Source organism: Callithrix jacchus, chromosome X, assembly GCF_049354715.1.
Source record: "Callithrix jacchus isolate 240 chromosome X, calJac240_pri, whole genome shotgun sequence".
Taxonomy (NCBI): Eukaryota; Metazoa; Chordata; class Mammalia; order Primates; family Cebidae; genus Callithrix; species Callithrix jacchus.
Window position 1 is genome coordinate 37,162,426 of NC_133524.1, and position 21,132 is coordinate 37,183,557.

Genomic DNA, 21,132 nt, shown 5'->3' on the forward strand with positions numbered 1-21,132 from the left:
ATTTAGTGTGATTTTGGAATGGCTGGTACTGGTTGTTCCTTTCTATGTGTAGTGCCTCTTTCAGGAGCTCTTGTAAAGCAGGGCTGGTGGTGACAAAATCTCTGAGTGCTTGCTTGTTCGCAAAGGATTTTATTTTTCCTTCACTTCTGAAGCTCAGTTTGGCTGGATATGAAATTCTGGGTTGCAAGTTCTTTTCTTTAAGAATGTTGAATATTGGCCCCCACTCTCTTCTGGCTTGTAGAGTTTCTGCCGAGAGATCTGCTGTGAGTCTGATGGGCTTCCCTTTGTGGGTGACCTGACCTTTCTCTCTGGCTGCCCTTAGTATTTTCTCCTTTATTTCAACCTTGTTGAATCTGATGATTATGTGCCTTGGGGTTGCTCTTCTTGCGGAATATCTCTGTGGTGTTCTCTGTATTTCCTGCATTTGAGTGTTGGCCTGTCTTGCTAGGTGGGGGAAATTTTCCTGGATAATGTCCTGCAGAGTATTTTCCAGCTTGGATTCATTCTCTTCATCACATTCTGGTACGCCTATCAAACGTAGGTTAGGTCTCTTCACATAGTCCCACATTTCTTGGAGACTTTATTCATTCCTTTTTGCGCTTTTTTCTCTGATCTTGGCTTCTCGTTTTATTTCATTGAGTTGATCCTCGACTTCAGATATTCTTTCTTCTGCTTGATCAATTCGGCTATTGAAACTTGTGCATGCTTCGCGAAGTTCTCGTATTGTGTTTTTCAGCTCCTTTAATTCATTCATATTCCTCTCTAAGGTATCCATTCTTGTTATCATTTCCTCAAATCTTTTTTCAAGGTTCTTAGTTTCTTTTCATTGATTTAATACATGGTCTTTTAGCTCACAAAAGTTTCTCATTATCCATCTTCTGAAGTCCAATTCCATCATTTCGTCACAGTCATTCTCCGTCCAGCTTTGTTCCCTTGCTGGTGAGGAGTTTTGGTCCTTTCTAGGTGGCGAGGTGTTCTGGTTTTGGGTGTTTTCCTCCTTTTTGCGCTGTTTTCTTCCCATCTTTGTGGATTTATCCACCTGTCGTCTGTGTAGTTACTGACTTTTTGATTGGATCTCTGAGTGGACACCCAGATTGTTGATGATGGAGTATTTCTGTTACTTGGTTTTCCTTCTACCAGTCTAGCCCCTTCGCTGTACGACTGCTGAGGTCCACTCCAGGCCCTGCTTGTCTGGGGTGCACCTGTAGCGGCTGCGGAACAGCGAGGGATGCTACCAGTTTCTTTTTCTGCTATGTTTGTCCCAGGATGATGTCTGCCGATTGTCAGTCTTATGGATATAGAGGGGTCAGGGTGTTGCTTGAGGAGACAGTCTGTAGGAGCTCAAGTGCTGAACTGTGAGCTCTGTTGTTCATTCAGGGCTGCTAGGCTGCTATGTTTAGTTCTGCTGCAACCTAACTCGTAAGAAAACCCCTTTTTTTTCCTCAGATGCTCTGTCTGGGGGGGGTTGGGGCTTTCCTTGTGAGTGTCCGCCTCACTGTCCTGTCCAGCTAGGAGGCAGTCTAGTCACTTTTTGCCTGCCGAGGCTCCGCCCTGCTGGTGTGAGGTTCGCCCTTTTCCTGCAGGCTCCGCCCTTCTTCTGTGGTCTCCGCCCTGTTGCCATGGGCTACGCCCTACGGCGGAGTCTCTCTGTTGTACTGGGTTGCCTCGGCAGTGGCAGGCTGCGTCAGCAATGGGCGTGTACCTCAGTAGGGGCTGATTGCCTTGGTAATGGCTGACGCCCCTCCCCCGCGGAGCTGCGCTTTAAAGAAAAAACCTATTCACCGGGAGCGTTTGGAATTGCTGTTTTGTTTGTTGCACTGCGCTCCCCCAAACGCTGAGTCCCTGGGATTTCCTGGGCTGGGTCACAGTTCAAGACCTGTTCAGTCTCAAGTTCAGCCCTCTCGGATCTTAGTTTGCCGGTTCAACAGGGCACCCGTAACAGTGCGCTTTTGTATGGAGTGCTGTGGAGCGCCTCTGCGCTCCGGCGCGGGCCGGAGCCGCACCGGCTGCTGGCTACGCCAGCGGAGACCTCTGCCTGGCGTCCTGCGTCTCTTTTATACCTGGGGATTTCCCCGTTCTGTGGGCAACTAAGATCCGTCTGGAAATGCTTCCCTGACTCACCCTCTCCGTGCGTCCAGCGAGAGCTTCAATCCTGGGTTGTTCTCACAGCGCCATCTTGAGTCCTCCCCCTTTTTTTTTTTTTGTGGCAAAGTCTCACTCAGCCAGCCAGGCTGGAGTGCAGTGATGTGATCTCAGCTCACTGCAACTACCATCTCCTGGGTTCAAGCGATTCTCCTGCCTCAGCCTCCCAAGTAGCTGGGATTACAGGCACCTACCACCATGTCTGGCTATTTTTTGTATTTTAGTAGAAACAGGATTTCACCATGTTGGCCAGGCTGGTCTTGAACTCCTGACCTCAGGTGATCTATCTGCCTCGGCCTCCCAAAGTGCTGGGATTACAGGCATGAGCCATGGCACCCAGCCCTGCATTTTGTTTTTTACATTGTTCTTATGTAAAATCATTTTTCTAAATCTATTGACTAATGTCTTTATTAAAGAATGTGAGACCATAAAATACTGAAGAGAAACTTTATGGTGCTGGTATATTTTCAAGTTTTCCTCAAATTATATTCACAGTTAGCTTTCTACCCTGCTAAGGCAGGCCAGTTTTCTTTCTACTGTCAATCTTCTGCTCAGGCACCTTCATTAGTGAGCCTTACTTCTAATTAACAAAACAAGAAAGAACCAACCATTCTATTTTCACACGAAGTATAAGAGAGCATCAGGAAATGTGGACTAATAGGTCACCAGTGGGGCTGTCATTATTCTCTGAAAAGCTGCTGCCCAATTTCAGACTCAAGTGCATTAGTTCCACATATCACATTGGGTCTCCTTGGCTTTTACACTATTTGCATTTTGAGGCCAGGCCCAGAACATGTGTAGTTGCTAACTTAAATCTGTACCGTTAAGTCATAGCAGACCTTCATTTCCATATTGCAGAAGTACAGAGTGTTGCATGTAAATTTTCAGTGGTGCAAAAGAAGTAGCACTTGAGTATAAATTTCCTCAGCAAGGCAATTTACTTCTATAGAAGGGTGCATCTCACAGATGGAGCAATGGCAAGTACACACCTGGACAAGTGAGGGGAAGGGGTTCTTATTCCTGATTTAGGTAGCCCCTGCTGCTGTGTCATTCCCCTATTGGCTATGTACGAGCTGGAGTGGCAGGGTGGGTAGTTTGGTGGGAAAGACAGTTATGGGACAAGTCAGAGCAGGTGACCAGGGGTGATTCAGGTCAAAGCATGTAACCAGGGCAGTTGACCAGGATGAGTCAGGATGGAGTAGGGGACCAGGGAAACAGTTGTGAACTATTGATTAGAACTGGTGGAAAAGTTTGTTTACTGAAACTACAAGGAAGTTAAACTTTAAAATGGAGAATTAAGGAATAAGAGAGCTGAACATACTGATATACCGATTCTTTGAAGTGAAACTTGGAGTTCAGTATATCTAACAAGAGAGCTCTTTTTATGTTGACAATGACAGAGTTGTTTGTCTATTATTGGTGTTTTCTATGTCTCTGAATTCCTCACACCAACCCCAATACTTTTGTGCTGTGAATAACTCTCCTCACTGCTTTTACCTTCTTTTGTTCCTGATTCTACTTTTTGGCTCTAGCTTACATTCTGTCAACGTTTATTGTCCTGATACCATTCTGCTGTTATTTTGGATTTTATCTCGAATCTACTCCAGTAATCATTACTAATGTGTTTTGTTTATCAGAGTAATTACATCCTCTGCCTTATTATTTATCTGTTCTGGGAGAAGTACTTCTTTAACTGCCCCTCCCTGATCTGCCTGAACTATTATCATGTTCTTTCTTCTTCAGAAATCAAGTCCCTCACCTTTCCATCTAAGACCTCCACAGTGTAGCCTGGCACTCTTTAAGTCTTTTCTCTCACTAATTTTTCTGTCTTTTCTTATGCGTGACCCAAACGGAACTTCTTTCCTGAACAACACTGTGCTTCTCCATCTCCTCATCCTATAGTGATTTGGTTTTCCGAAAAAATACACCCTTTTCCTCACATCAAACACAACATATTTGAAGTCTAAGTATTCTATGAGGCCCATTTAATGTGCCATTGGTTCTGTGGGCCTTTGCTTGAAAATCTCTTGCCATCTTTAACTTCAGGAGTAATAGTCATAATTTCTAGAGTGTAGTATTCTTCTGAGTTCCAATTAGCTTTTATGGAGTCTGAGGGTAGAAGATCAGTGTTCTACTTAGGACACATTTATGTTTTAACACCTAGGTCAAGCTCTTCTGATTCAAAGCAGTATTATTTGCTGTATCTATATTTCAGTGTCATTGTCAATCACAAATATTTTAAATGTTTTAAAGTAATTCAGTAATTGATTTACTATGATTTTCTTCTTTTTATATTTTCATCTGTTTATCTTACTTGATGGTTAATATTAGGTGTCAGCTTGACTTGATTGAAGGATGCCAAGATGTCTGGCAAAGTTTTGTTTCTAGGTGTGTCTGTGAGAGTGTTTCCAAAGGAGGTGGATGCAGGAGTCAGTGGACTGACAAAGAAAGATATTCCCTCAATGTGGGTTGGTACCATCCAATTGGCAGTGGTGGTGGCCAAAACAAAGAGGCAGGAGAAGGAGGAGATTCATTTTGCTTATTTTTTTTGTTTGTTTGCTCTTTTTTATTTTTGTCATGCTCTTTCTCCTTTTGGGAGCAGGATGCCTTTTTTTTCTCCTTCTGCCCTTGGACATCTGATTCCAGGTTTTTCAACCTTTGGACTCTAGTACTCACACCCAGCAGCCTCCTTTGGGCTTTCAGGCCTTCAGCCTCAGAATGGGGCCTGCACTGTAGCTTCCCTGGTTTGGGGGCTTTTGGACTTGGCCTAAGCCATGCTGCTGGCTTCCTTCAGAGACCCTGTGTGACTTCACCTTTGTGATTGTTGAGCCAATTCTTCTTAATAAATTCCCTGTCATATATGTATGTATGTGTATATACAGATATATATCCTATTGATTCTGTACCTATGCAGAGCTCTAGCTAATGTCTCCTCTAATTTCACTTTATCTTCTTTGAAACTAGGCCATAGACATCTGTGACCCAAATCCAGTCCTAATGCTCATGCTTTGTGTCTACATGTATGAGAGACTCCCTACATACCTCCCTGAGACAGTGGTGCTCTTTGAATGTACTCTACATGACACAATGCTGAATGAGGTAAGGATAATTTTTGGGGTCAAAATGAACAAGGTGTTACACAATAAAAAGAGATTTTAGTTATTTCTTTTCCAACCCAAAATTAACAGCAAGCATCTATATGACATAATTTTATTAAAAGTGAATAAGGCTTATCAAATGTTGCTTCTTCTAAGCCAAATGTCTAGATGAGTGAAAGGGGCAAATTTTGCTTAATAGTAATCACTACTTGCAATGAAATGATGACTCTTTTTTTACTCATTTTGGTTTAATATAAAATAATATTATTCTGTATACAAGTTAACTTACTGCTTTGATAAGATTCATGTATATTCCTTTTCTCAGGCTGTTATATGTGTCTCTTTCCATATGTAACTGGGAAGGAGGATAATTTTATATTTTTGATGCAAAACTTAGCCATATGTGGTCTTCAAAAGATATTCTGTGGTGATCTTTGATCTGTAATTGTAACTTCTTTGAGAAGGTAACTGTGTAGCCTACGTGATGGTGTGAGCATCAGTTGATAAGGATTTAGTTTAAAAAAAAACACTCAAGTTCTTATCTCAAAATGTAGAGGGCTGAATCTAGTGAAAAGACAGCCTCCTATTCTAGGTTTGTGTTAATAAATACTGAGATTCAATCTCTTTTATTTATTTTGATTCTTTTCTTTTTTGTCAGAAAAAGATATAAAACTCCATGGAATTCAGTATTTACTATGATAATTTGCTAATTATAATGCTATTCAAGGGCTTTTGAAAAATAGCCTTGAACTATAATTATATTGAAATTTGACTTTGAAATAACATTTCAGAAGAGTTAAAAGGTTTTTGCTTAGGACTGCAAGAGACAGAAGTGTAAATTTGATTAAGTATTATTTATTACTGTTAACTATTATTACCAGTTGTTGAATTCTGTCCACATGATTATATTTCTTCATCTCAATGGTTATCAATGTTTTTAAGTAGTTAATACTAGCTAATGTTTAAAAATAAATTTAAATTATGATGTTAAAACCAAATTAAATCATGTTTATATAGAACATGATTTATTTTCTCATTTTATTCCTTTACTAGATACAATCTTCATGCCTAAGATTATAGATAAAATTATACAAATATACCTATTATTTTTCACAATGTAAGAAAAGTTTTTGAAAGATGAAATAATATATACATATATATTATATGTAAGATAAATTATAACAAGCTTTGATTTTAACTTTTAAGAAAATTAATGATTTGGAAATTGCTAATAATCTTTTATGTATTTTGCTCCTGTGAATCAACACTAGAATAGCAGTACCTAAGTCAGAGAAAGTCATTCTTACCAACCCTGTCAACGTTACAGAATATAGAAAAATCTCCAGAAATGGCTACTAGAATTGAAAAAGTATTTCTATACCTATGGGCAAATAATAGAAACATAGAATGCCAGAACCAGTACAATAAAGTAGTGGTCAATGAAAAAAGATAGAGTACAGTGATTTTCTGAGACATTCAAAAGCAGTTGGATTTTGTTATTCTTTTTGGAACAAAATTTACAGACAAGCACAATAATGTCTGTCATTGCAAAAAAGGAATGGAGACTTTAAAACTTTCTTTTGTTTCCTTAAATAGCTATCTCTTCTTCCTATCTACTCCTCATCTCCCCTACATGAAATCCTGGAGTTGGGTGGTATGACTATCTGACCACAGATGAGTTCAATACCGTTGTGTCATATGTATGATATGTGTGATATACTGAGAATGAATGGTTTCCTTATGATCTAAACAGTTCACAACAAATCTATAATTTTCAACATTTCCTTCCAAAACAGTACGAATTAGCTCTCTAGGTTTTAAAATCACTTGGTCTGTTAATGATTATTTGAAAGCAATACCTTTGTATGTATGTATAAACATACAAAAAGATTACCACACTATAGTGGAATACCACACTACAGTGGGGGTCTTGCCCCCATAATTGATGTCTTTAAGTATTTGAGAACATGAGGCCTCCGAATCCTTAAAGAAACTAACATTGAAAACTCTTTAGGAACAACATACTTATTCTGTTGGTTACCAAAGTTCCCACTGAACTAGGAAAGTAATTAATTTTTACCAGATTTTCACCGTATTCCTTATGACTCACTATAACCATACCTACTGCTACTTTTTCACTCTTGGACTATCTGTCACTATAGGTCCTGAACTTCATGATTTGTAGTCACCTTTTATTCACTCTAATTTGACCAATTATCCTTTTCTCCATCTTCACCATTCTCTGGGTCAGAACTTTTGGTGATACCTTGGCATCTTATTAAAGAAAAAAATATTCATGACACTTGTTAAAACGGTAAGGCAGACTTTATTCAGGACTATTATGATAGGTATAGGGACCACTGCAAAGCAGTTTTGCAGTAGAGGAGAGAGATTGAGCTCAACTTGAAGTAAAATAAGGAAAAGTAGGAATTTATAGCCAAGGAGCAGAATGGAGGTCAGTGGGCGGGAAATAACTAAGAGGAAACATATGTGTAAGGGGGGATTCTGACTAAACCAAAATAAGATTTTTGCTAAAAGGAAGGCCAGGGTGATCATATATCACCTGAGCAATGGCAGGAAATGAGGAATTTGGTTAGATATCAAGGGTGATTGGATACTGAAGGTGCGGAATTCTGGCTAAACTGATTTAGCAGGATTCTTACCAAAACTGGGCTCTTGAGGACATGCCCAAAGGTAAGGCCTAGTTAAAAAATAGCTCAGACAAACCTTACTAGAGTGTGGTTGAGAAGAAAATCTTTGCCAGTCTTCCTAAGGATTGTTTTTTGAATCTCCATTATATTTTACATAAACACGTTGTGTGCTAACATTTTCAAGAAGTACTCTTTTGTAATAAAGCAACTCATTTTTTAATGCTCCCCATGTGTCTGGATAAGAAGGAAAGAGACAGCCAACCATTTGTTGAACTACCACCTCTAGACTAGGCCAGCATTGTATTCAGCCTGAAACTGTTTTTAAATCTATACTCCTTATAATACTTTCTGCACTGAGCAGCCAGAGTATCATTTCTGTAAATTGGATATGTAAGTTCCCTTTTTAAAAGTCCCCAATGGTTTTCCTTTGCGATAAATATAAAATCCAAGCTGCAAATTTTGGTCTTCAAGTCACTGATGATAAGATGCTTTTGCATTTGTAATTCCCTTTGTTGAAAGCTCCTCTCTGCCCACTTCAGCTAAACTGTGTGTGAGTGCGTGTGTGTGTGTGTGTTTGTGTGTGTAGTTATTTTAAAATACAAATAAATTCTGGGCTTTTCCCAGTTGGTTTAGATTAGGAGTAACTATATGACTAAAATGTATTGATGTCTTTGATAAAAATAAGAAATTATATAGTTGCATAATTTTTAATTTTATAATCATGCTTATATCCTCTTCTACGTCTACATAGATTCTACTGACAAATCCAAGCTCTGAAAACTTAGTGTATAATGCTAGAATTGTTGGACGAGATGCTGCTGACTTTTCCCTCTGCCAGAAAGAGAATGTTGTAACAATTCTTCCAAAGTAAGTATTTTTTTTAATTTTTACATTATCAGACATATCAACCCCAAAGATTTAATGTGTTATAATTATAAAATGCGACTTTGATTTTTACTATTGATAGATAGTTAATGAAAAGGTTGTCACTCACAATCACACAAATATTCATATGTTTCTACAATTCCTCACCAAATTTGTCGAAACAGTTCTAACAACATAGAACTGCTTTTTTTATGTATGCATTTAATTTTGTTTTTCATGCATATGGGTCATAGAAATAAGACTATAAATTGGTTTGTTGTATACTGCCATTCTAATTCCTGCAGGAAACTGAAACTAGTACATTCTAAAATTATGTCCGTATATAATTTAGATATATGTATGTGTGTGTGTGTGTATACACACACACACACACACACACACACACACACACACAGAGAGAGAGAGAGAGAGAGAGAGAGGGAGAGAGAGAGATTTATTTATTTATTTATTGAGACTGAGTTTCACTCTGTTGCCCAGGCTGGAGCGCAGTGGCACGATCTCAGCTCACTGCAACTTCTGCCTCCTGGATCAAGGAATTCTCCTGACTCAGCCTCCTGAGTAGCTGGGATTACAGGCACCTGCCACCACGCCTGGCTAATTTTTGTATTTTTTCTAGAGACGGGGTTTCACCATGTTGGCCAGGCTGATCTCGAACTCCTGACCTCATGTGATCCCCTCACCTCCACCTCACAAACTGCTGGGATTACAGGGGTGAGCCACTGTGCCTGAACTATATATATGTTATGTATAGTTTTTTACTGATTGTAAAAGCAGTGTGTACTCATTATAGGAAATTTAGAGACTATGAAAGTATAAAGAACAGGAAATTAAAAGCTTGATAATCCTACCTCAGTGCAGTCCCAATGTTGTCATTTTTCTCTGTGACCTCATAGTCATTGTGTACCTGTGTGTAAATGATGGATAGACAGATAGATGATATATATGCATGTAAATATACTCCCAAATTGTGATAATGTTATATAAAGTATCATTTTTATCTAATGATGTTATCATACTTATTTAATGTTTCTACTACTGTCCCACTCACAAAAATAAAGTATAATTGAAACCACCAAAGAATAGTTTTGAAAAATTGAATCTGAGCATAATGTGAGTCTTCCCAGATCAACAAATCATGTTGGATACACCAACATATGCTAATGACAGAAATACTCTTGTTTATTAAATAATACAAAGATGATATGAGAACAGCTGTGTCAGTACCACAGCAGTTGACAAATTTGATAACTGCTAATGAACTTTAACTAGTCCTGAATTTTAGTTATTGCCTTTGCATTCAATTATCTTTCCCCAATGTTATGTGATAGATGACTATTAAAGTTGTATTGCTCGATTATCCCTTTGGATTTTAACTATAAATTAAACTCAGTAACTTTTCAAGCTGGAGTCTTTATTTCTGTACTAGTATATCAAACACAGAAATAATAAAAGAAATTGGACCTTTTTAAATTGTACTTAAAATATCCTGTAACCCATATTCAACAGCACCCTTGTTGTATGCCATTAGCCTATGTTAGTTTTCTTCAGTTATTACTCCATGCTAAAGGAGTATAAAAAGATCTTAATATTTATGTTTGATATTATATTCAACCTAAACTACACCTGAGGAAAAAAATCTATACTTGCCTGCTTCTTTATTATAAATAAAATATTAGAATAAAATTCCTTGTATAATAAAAATAACCTACCCATTTTCCAAGACCACAGTAAAATACTTACATTTCTTATATGTCTTTTATAAGACATAACTGTAATAATACAAGTTCATTGAGACATTGTCACATAACCATTTACTTTGTTTTCAAAGGTTTTAAACTTGAGATCTATACTTCACTCTTCCAGTAGAGTGATACAAGTGAAGAGTATGAAGTTTCTCTTGTATTTTTTCTACTCACAAACCTAATAGCTTATTCCAGCATTTCAAAGCTTTCACTATGTGGAAATTCTTTCTAATAACCACAATAGGCCAGGCAAAGTGGCTCAGGCCTATAATCCCAGCAATTTGGGAGGCCGAGGTGGGTGGATTAGCTGAGGGCAGGAGTTCGAGACTAGCCTGACCAACATGGAGAAACCACACCTCTAATAAAAATACAAAATTAGCCGGGCATGGTGGCACATGCCTGTAATCCCAGCTACTTGGTAGGCTGAGGCAGGAGAATCGCTTGAACCCATGAGGCGGAGGGTGCAACGAGCTGAGATTGTACCACTGCACTCCAGCCTGGGCAAAAAGAGCAAAACTGTCTCAGAAAACAACAACAACGATGACAACAAAGAAAGCACAGAAAAAACACAATAAACCTCTGACAGTTTAGTTTAAGGTTACTTTTCCTGTTAACAAAATTCACATTAGTTATTTTTATTATCAATGTAAACCTGTGCACTATAGAAAATTTGAGTTATAGAAAAATAAACAGTATAACAAAAATCACCTAAAATTATGTCAAACACAGTTTGTTAGCTCATTTCTTTCCAGTCTTTTTATAGGCACATGTGGGTTTATTATAACATATGCATATATTACGTAGTCACATAATTTAAATATATTTAAATAATATATGCATATTTATGTAAATACAAATGTGTATGTTTGTGTTTACAAATATGTATTTGCATAATATACTTATTTATATAATATATGCATATATTATTTAACATAATATTTGTTAAACATTTTCTATATAAAATATCATATGAACTTTATGTTTCATATGTCAATATCTATATAGTATGCACTTCATATTTAATCTACCTAATACCCTATTAGTGTCCTCATATTACAAAAGAAGATATTGGACGCAGAGACATTAAATTACCCAATGTTCTGCTATTAAATGCCAAAGTAGAGATTCAAAACCAGTCAATATAAATTCAAAGCTGGCACTCTTATTAAACTGACACATGCACACATCTCCTGCATATGTATCTGTGTGTGTCTGTCTGTGTGTCACATTCAACAAAGCCCTTTGCATTCAATATAATATTGCTTTGACTATTTCTAAGCAATCCTGATGATCTGTGATATAATTGTGTCTTAGTCTGTTTGGGCTGCTATAACAAAATACCATAAACTAGGCAGCTTATAAACAACAGAAATGTATTTTTCACAGTTCTTGAGGCTGAGAAGCTCAAGATCAAAGCACCCACAGATTAATTTAGTGTCTTGTGAAAGCTTGCTTCTAGTTCAGAGATGGTACTTTCTTTCTGTGTCCTCACCTGGTGGTAGGATCATCGTAGCTCTGTGGGGCTTCTTTTGTAAGTGTACTAATCCAATTAATGAGAGCTCTGCTCTCATGATCTAATCACTCCCCAAAGTCCCCACCTCCTAATACCATTGCAATGGTGATTAGGTTTTCTTCTCTCTCTTTTTTTTAATCTTTATTGAGGTAAATTGATATATAAAAATTATATATATTCGAAGTATACAGTATGATGTTTTAGTATACATATACATTGTGAAATGATTATGGCAATCAAAGTATTGACATATTCATTACCACAAAAGGTTGCTTTTTGTCTGTGTCTTGTGAGAATACGTAAGATACACTTTCTTAACACATGTCAAGTATAAAATACATTATTATTAGTTATAGTCACTTTGATGTAAACTGGGTCTCCAGAACTTATTCAAGTTATATCTTCATGTTTGTACCCTTTGATTAACATCTCCCCTGAAATGGGTGAGACTTAAAGTATTATTCTTCCTGAGGCAAATTGTTTTCCAGTTGTGATTCTGTGAAGTAAAATAAGTTATATGCTTCCAAAATACAATGATGGAACAGGCACGGGGTGGACATTTCTATTCAAAAAGGGGGAAATAGGAAAGAAGAAAGCGGTAACAGGTCCCAAGTGTGACCAAAACTAAACAGGACAAATAACATTAAATCTTATGGCACCAGAATAATCTTCTTTGACTTGAAACTGTTCTCCAGTACCACTGAAGTGGTGGTCCTGCTTCCAGTGGCTTTGAGACAGCCCAGTGCCCACCACAGCTCTTTGTTTAGGAACATGCCAGTTCTCTGCAGTAGCCCCATTTCTGTGGCCATTCTGTGCCTGGGTCTTGTGTTTGTGGTTACCCTGAGCTGGAATCTTGCTCCTATGTTTCTACTGGTGTGAGGTCTTCAGGGACACCTGCTTCCAAAGCTCTACTGGTCATTGTCTTAGTGGGAACTCTGCAGTGGCCCTTCCCTATGGCATTTCTCTAACTGGACCCCAAGACTCTCCAGTTTACGCTTTGAAATATAGTTGGAGGCGTGCGCTTTCTGTGGTTTCTGCACCAGTAGAAATGGTACTACATGGATGCCTCCCTAATTTATTGCCTATGCCCATCAGATGGGCAGCTACCACATTCCAAGCCACATCTGGGTCTGCTGAAGAAGCACCTGGGGCAGCCAAGGGGCATGATACTGGAATGTGGACAGTAGAGCCTTGAGGCATTGCTGGGCAGCAAACGCCAGAGTCTCATAACTGTTCATACTCCCTTCTTAAAATTATTCTGTCTCTCAGGCCCTGACATTCTGGGCCTGTGATGGGAGAGGAAGCATGGATAATCTCTGAAATGTTTTTGGGTAATTCTCCATTGTTTTAATGAATAGCATCTGGCTTTCATGGTGGTTCCTGGTCCATAGTAATCTACTTCTCAAACAGTTCTGGCCCACACCCTTGTTCTCCCCCAGACGTGTTTGTTTTCTCATTCTTATCAATGTGAATAGGCTAAGAATTTTCCAAATTTTTCAGTTCTGCTTCCCTCTTGGTTAAAAATTATGTTTCTAAAATCATTTTTTTCTTCTTTCATTTTACTGTAAGCATTCAATAGAAGCCAATCCACACCTTTAACACTTTCTTGGAAAATTATTTAGCCAGATATTCTATGTAATCACTCACAAGTTCTATCTTCCAGGAAATGCAAACACTATTCAGCCAAATTCTTTGCTACTTTTTAACACAGGTTTTCGTCCTCTGTTTTCCAATAACACGCTCCTCATTACCATCTGAGACCTCATCAGGATGACCTTTACTGTTCATACTTCTACCAGCATTCTTTTCATGACCTTTTAAGTAATTTGTAAGAATGTTAGAGCTTTCTCTCCAGCTTTATTCTTTTGAGCCTTCACCAGAATCACCTTTTATGGCCTTTATATAGTAATGTTGGCTTTTTAAAAAAGTCATCCACCTCATAAGTCTTCCAGCCCCTGCCAATTACCCAAATCCAAAGCCACTTTGACAATTTAGGTATTTGTTACAGCAGCACCCCCACTCACTTCTTAATACTAATTTTCAACTTTCCTTCTTAGTCCATTAAGGCCACTATGAAAATATATCGTAAAATAGGTAACTTACATACAACAGCAATTTATTTCTCACAGTTCCGGAGTCTGGGAAGTCCAAGAGATCAAGGTGCTAGCAGATTCAGTGTCTGGCAAGGGTTTGAGTTCTGGTTTATAAATATATATATAGCTTTAAATTGCTAAGGGCACCTGTTCTCTGGCTATTTCTATCTCATGACATGCTGTTCTTAAACCAAGGTACCATATCTTCATAATTATCTCTGACTTTTCAGTTCTCATCTCTACCTGAAGTTTCTCTAAGGTCAGTTGCTTTGTTTGTTTACCTTGTTCTCAGTGTTCCCTGATGAAAGATTAGCTCTAATGTCTCCTGACACTTGGTTATTCATCATATGTAATAACATGGCAATAGAAAAGTAAATTTCTATATTGTATGTGCACAGGTATGTCAATTGGTAGGCTTCACATTAGGGTGAAAAAACATTCTGCTTTTATGCCCAATTGTCTGGCATTCTACAACGGCATAGAAGGAAGTAGGGTTGTCTGAACCCCATCTTGCTCTTCATTTAGTGATGGTTTCCTCTAACTAGCTGTGTTTTGAAAATCTCTTTATTTAATGAGATTTTTCTTAGGAAAAGAAATAATGAATCTGGGTTTCAGATGCCATTGTGGTTTAGAACTCCCCCATATCATTTAACAATTAAATGTTCTATTTCAATCTTGACGTGTACAGGCTCTATGATCCAGCCTCAGTTTCTTTATTTGAAAAATGTAGATAAGACCATTTACCCACAGTGTTGTCAGTGATAAACATGATTATTTAGGCAAAACACCTCGTACCATAACTGGAATGCGTAGGAAGCAATTAGTAAGAATGACTGCCTCAATTTGGAGTACTGGTGACTTGCAAATTAAAATATGTCAACACTACTCACAAATGCTTACAATCTATCAGAATGCCAAACAAGCAAATATATAATGAAGCTATAATTCAACAACTATTTGATTTATTATTTGTGTATAGAACTAGATGAAAATTGAAAAAGAAGTGCCTACCTACTCTTGAGGAGACTCAGAAAGGGTTCCAAGAAGAAGCAGTGCTTAATTCTGAAAACATATAGAAAACAGCTACTCATTTATCTAAATGCGTTTTATTTTATAGGCTTGAAATAAAATTATTTTAGGTGGCTCTCTTTAGCTAGGCTAAATAATTTCATAGCATTTGGTTTTTAAAAATATGACTCAGAAAATATTTTGTTTTCCTAAACAAAAAATGAGTAATTTTATCATTATCAGATATTATATAATTATCTATTTATGTGTACCACATTATTTGTTAGATACTGTCTAGATCACAGTTAATAATGTCTGTTTCCGCCAGCTATGGATTTAAATTCTCTGACATATTATTTATATAGAAAATGTTAAACAGCTACACCAGCATATAAACAAAGATATTTATTTCTTCATCTAACTTTATGACTAAATTTAGCTATAACCATAGAGTTACTGTCATAAAAGTGAAAGTATAAATTTAGCAAACCATTCTTTTTTTCCCTCATTCTTTTAATTGAGCCATATGTGCACTGACATTGATGTATTGCATATTTATTCTCCATCTATTCCAAAGGCTAAATTGAAGTAGCTTCCAATGTATATGTAATATCAAGGAGGTTTTTTTTTTTTTTTTTTTTTTTTTTAAATCAGGGATAGGCAATTGGAGCAAAAGGAAAATAAAAGGTCAGATAATTAAAATGAAGCCTATAGTTATGATGGAAATGCCTGGAGACTTAGGAAGCATACTTGAAGTAGACTACACATTTGCTTCTGAAGTTTCTAACAAATTCAGAAAAGAATACTGGTCATTTACATGCTTCAATGTAACTACAAAATTTAAAAAATAATTACCTCTACTTAAGAGAAGGCTGTTCATGGAACCAGCTATTTACCTCATAAAAAGGATACTCTGTTTTGAAATGTATTTCATAAGACTTAAGTATAAGTTCATAAAATCCTTCATTAAGTGCATGTTATTTAGATGATGGTCATTCTTGAATGCTTCTCTTTTCATCACCTTCCATGGAGAGCCAATCCATTACCAAATCCTATTGATTTTACCAATTGTATCATAAACCTTGTATACTTTTCCTTGCTTCACATATTCCACCCTAATTTAATGTAACATCATCTTTATACTAGACTGCCACTATAGACTCCTAAAAATCTTGTGTGAACTCTATCTTCTATATTACAATGCCAGGTAATTTTTAACAGAAATTTAAACCTACTACTCTTCTGCTTAAAATATTTCAGTAGCTTCCCATCAACATTTGGATATAAATTGAATATGGTTTCCTGTAACATACTGTTAGAAAATCCTTTATTTGAGAGATTATATATTTGAAAGGTAACTTCAGATTTTACAAAATATATTAAGACAGCTTAACTGATGGCAATAACTAGATTGTAGGCTTCTTGAGAATTGCAGCTGAAGTGAGTACCTTGCAGAGGGATGTAGGCACTAGATACATGATCTACATTAAACAAATGCTTGTGTGGGCTGGGCGTGGTGGCTCACGCCTGTAATCCCAGCGCTTTGGAAGGCTGAGGCAGGTGGATCATGAGGTCAGGAGTTTGAGAACAGCCTGGCCCACATGGTGAAACCCTGTCTCTACTAAAAATACAAAAAATCAGCTGGGTGTGGTGGCAGGCCCCTGTAATCCCAGCTACTTGGAAGGCTGAGGCAGGAGAATTGCTTAAACCCGGGAGGCAGAGGTTGCAGTGAGCCAAGACCACACAACTGCACTCCAGCCTGGGCAACAGAGCGAGACTCCATCTCAAAAAAAAGAAAAAATGATTTTAAGGTGTCTTTTTTGTTAAAACGTTTTCCCTTTTATCTTTTACGAAATAGACATGAAACTATTATCACCGTGAAATTCAACAGTCGTTTTCTTCGTCCTGCTGAAGCTTCACTACTATTAATTTCAAAACCCGAGAATGTAGTAAGAGGAATGACGGTGGCATTTGCTCTTGAAGGCAAAGTCCTCAATTTTAAACCCATTGTAAGTAAATGTTACGTACTTTATATGTCTTTGTTTCTCTTATCAGACCATGGAGTATCAAAAGCATGGTTATTGTTCCACGTTTGATCTTTAGGCAGCTGTTTCTTTAGTCATCCTGTGCCATGGATACTTGTGATTTAAGTTAAAGCAGTTCTGGGCTGTGTCTGTGCTTTTGCTTGGACTAAGGGTTGATAGTTTGTGCAGTAAAAAAGGACTTTTCTGTACTCTGGAAGGAACATTCATCAGTTTATCTTTTGTGTCCTGTGGATCAAATCTATTAAAAAGATAAGGCTAACGCTGGCATTTGTTGAGAGTTGATGATATTCCAGACAGAGTTCTATGTGTATAGCAAAGGGTGGGGAAGAGAGATTTTTAAATCTTTATAAAATGGTTGTGACATTATTATGATTGACTTTTTGTAGCCATTATCTCTTCTAAATATTAATTTCTACCATGGATCTATGGTAAAGAATAAGTAATTTTATTAGATTGCCGGATTTCCAAATGGATTATAAAGAATTTCAGGTGTGCAGCACAAGTATGGTAAGTAGAGAAAATGACTGTAGGATGGTTGAGTGGTGGTCTGTTGTGTGAGGAGGGCATTGAGATGCTCATATGGACAGATTGCCTTTTGAGACAGTGATGCTCAAAATAGGAAGTGGACATTTGTCACTTCCTTTGTGTGATCTTATTTCCTCCTGAATTTATGAACATATGCTTTTCCCAACCTTCTCACACAAATTCTCTGAAACAATGTGGCTAAGAGTTATGGGTGGTTCTGGGATAGAAAATCTGACAGCTGAAGCTCATGCAACTGTTTACTTCCCCATATGCCCCCATATGGTCTTAAGTCACCAGGAAACAGATTAGAAAATAAAAGCAAAATAAAATAAAACAATGAAATAATCTTTCTGAAACTGTAGAATCCCTAGAAAGTTTTTCTCCATGGAATTTCTTTTGATAGTGTGAAGCTTTGTCAGTGTAATATTAAATGGATGGTTTATAAATTTTTCAGCTTATATTTTATAATTCAGAAAGCTCATTTTTTATTAGTATGTAGTATGATTTTACTTTTTTACTTTAGGAAATTATAAAATGTGAAAGCCCATGTTACCAATGGCAGGAAGTCACTGTGGATGTGAAAAACCCCTTCCATACTGCTGGGGACTTCAGGTAAGTTATTGTTTTGGTATAAATTCATTACAATTAGCTATCTCCACTTTGAAGAGACATGTGTAATTTTCTTCATCTCTTCAACATGAACCATTTTGAGCAGAAATTATATGTGTTCACATTCCTATGAACTTCTAAGCACCATCAGAAAAAAAAACAACTAATGAAAGTAAATCAATTTTCTTGAAATGATCACACTAAATTTATGAGTTTTGTCTGTAAGTTGTTTGTTGAGATTCAGTGTTCCTTCAATTAAAACACATATATATATATAATTAACAAACTTTTTACTTCTAATTTTATTCTGTTCATGTCTAGAATTGAAACATTAATTTAAGCAGAGAAAAACATTTTTACTTAGAGCATCGTAACCAATTTACACTGCATAGTCAATGCACATGCATTCATCTTAAGATTTAATAACAATAACAGAAATACATATTTGTGATGAAAAGACAATAAAATTCTCAAGTATTATTTAACGTCACAATAGAAAAGTAGCTTCCTGAAAATGTATACCACGTTGAGGGTGAAGATGGAAAATGATACCTTCTGTGCTGATTAAGCTAGGAACTCTGATTTTTCTGATTTTTCCAGCTTTAGATATCAAAACCTTATGATACTTATATTGAAACTGGAAGTTATAATATGCTTATTATTTTAGTATTTGATAATTTCCAGTTCTTTTAATCATTGTATATCTAGGATTTTTGTAATTTCTCACTAATAATTTTGGTCATTTTGTTAAAAAATATATTGTTTTGAAACAGTGATTGGTAAATACATGGTTCACGGATGCATGTAAGAGAGAATATGATTTAGTGCAATTTTTTTAAAGTGATACATTGGAGTATAAGGAACACAAAATTTTAGAATATGTGGTGTGCTAACACAGGAATAAAGTATGCCCTTGGCTGGGCACAATAGCTCACACCTCTAATCCCAACACTTTGGGAGGCCGAGGCAGGCAGATCATGAGGTCAAGAGATCAAGACCATCCTGGCCAACATGATGCAACCCTATCTCTGCTAAAAATACAAAAAATTAGCTGGGCATGCTGCTGTGCACCTGTAGTCCCAGCTACTCAGGAGGCTGAGGCAGGAGGGTTGCTTGAACCTGGAAGGTGGAGGTTGTAGTGAGCTAAGATCGTGCTACCGTGCTCCAGCCTGGTGACAGAGCAAGACTCCGTCTCAAAAAACAAACAAAGTATGCCCTTAAGTAGGCCAAATGACTGACTGCAGTTCTCTGGAGAAAAACAGGATCAAACAAATTCAGTCTTACATTCTAGTGTGAAAGCAGAAAGAAAATGTGGATATTCCAGAAATTGGGAGAATATTACAGATACATATTTCTCAAATAACAGTAATATTTTAACATGTCTTTGTGGTTTATCTCAGATTTAATTAAAATGGTTAATTCTTGTGGGGGTTTGTGGTTTGGTAGGAAGCAAAATTGTTAATCATGCGATTTTAACTACATCCTTCCTTGGATGAATATATCCCTCAAACTTAGGCAACAGATGAATTAACTCAAAAATATAAAACCAGCCTCAAGTGTGTAAAATTAATATTGTGCAAGAGGAATATATTATGTTTGAAATTTTAATGTGATAAAATAAATTGAATAAAAAGGAATTTGACCAATTAATTATTATAGAAATATTTTTAAGGTATAGCCAATATAACAGATGACCCAGTTTTTAATATTACACTTAATAAATGATTGACTTGGTTATTATTAACAGTCTCATATTAAACATACTTTAAAATGAAATAAAAATATCCTGATATATTCCCAAATATTGTGTGCATAAGTGAAAAGAATACATCAGGTTTTATCAAAATTTCACAGTACTTTAAACAAATACAGCAATCCAGTCTATATTTAACAGAGATAGGTTTAGTTGACCAGGTTGTTGACTCCCATGACTTGCTCCCAGTCTGGTGATTCTCAAATTCTTCTTTGCAAGACACCACTATTTTATGCTCTATAATGTGATTTTTTATTTTTTATGTTTGATAAGATTTAGTTTGCTAGTACAGTATTTTGTTGAGGTTTTTGCCTGTATAATTATCATATTTAATAGTGTGATTGCCTTTTTCAGTTATTTGTCTATTTTTATATGATTACTATTAGTCTTATATAATTATTTCTGAAATGTTACCTTTTATTCTAGTTTTTGGAAAAGTTTGTGAAAGACTGGTATTAATTATTTGAATGTTTGATATAATTCACAGATGAAGCCATCTGGTTCTGAGCTTTGCTTTGTGGAAGTTTATATCATGACATTTCCATCTCTTTGTTATGAACCTGTTCAAAATTTCTGTTTCTTCTTAAATAAGTGTTGCTAGTTTATTTTATTCCAGAAATTTCTGCATTTCTTCTAAGTTATCAAATATTTTTGGCACAGAGGCATTCATAGTATTCCTTTATAATCCTTTTTCAGTTTCTGGAAGGTAGATAGTGATGTACCTCCTTCCGGCCCTTATTTTAGTTATTTAATTCTTTTCTTTTAGAATCTTCATTGGTCTAGATAATAATTTGTCATTTCATTGATCTTTTTTAAAAATTCCTTCTGCTTTGCTTAGTGTTCTGTATTGTTTTTCTATCCTCTGTTTTATTTCTGAATTAACTTTTCTTTGGATATTACTTATTTCCTTCTATTTGCTTTATGTTTAGATGTCTCTTTTTTTCTAGCTTCTTAAGGTGAAAATTTAGATTATTTTTATATTAGATTATATTTTTATTAGATTATATTATTAGATTAGATTGTTTTCATATAGGCATTTATATCTACATATTTCTCTCTAAAGACTGC

At 36.4% G+C, this 21,132-nt stretch overlaps 1 protein-coding gene across 1 annotated transcript in view; it reads left to right on the top strand.

Annotated features, from left to right (window-relative positions):
• CFAP47 (cilia and flagella associated protein 47) overlaps window positions 1-21,132 on the top strand; it is a 437,978-nt gene that overhangs the window by 222,227 nt on the left and 194,619 nt on the right. Inside the window, exons 35-38 of the mRNA XM_078364097.1 lie at window positions 5,107-5,241; window positions 8,643-8,758; window positions 16,991-17,141; window positions 18,226-18,314. Of these exons, the coding sequence (XP_078220223.1) occupies window positions 5,107-5,241; window positions 8,643-8,758; window positions 16,991-17,141; window positions 18,226-18,314 (491 nt within the window). The remainder of the gene's footprint in view (window positions 1-5,106; window positions 5,242-8,642; window positions 8,759-16,990; window positions 17,142-18,225; window positions 18,315-21,132) is intronic.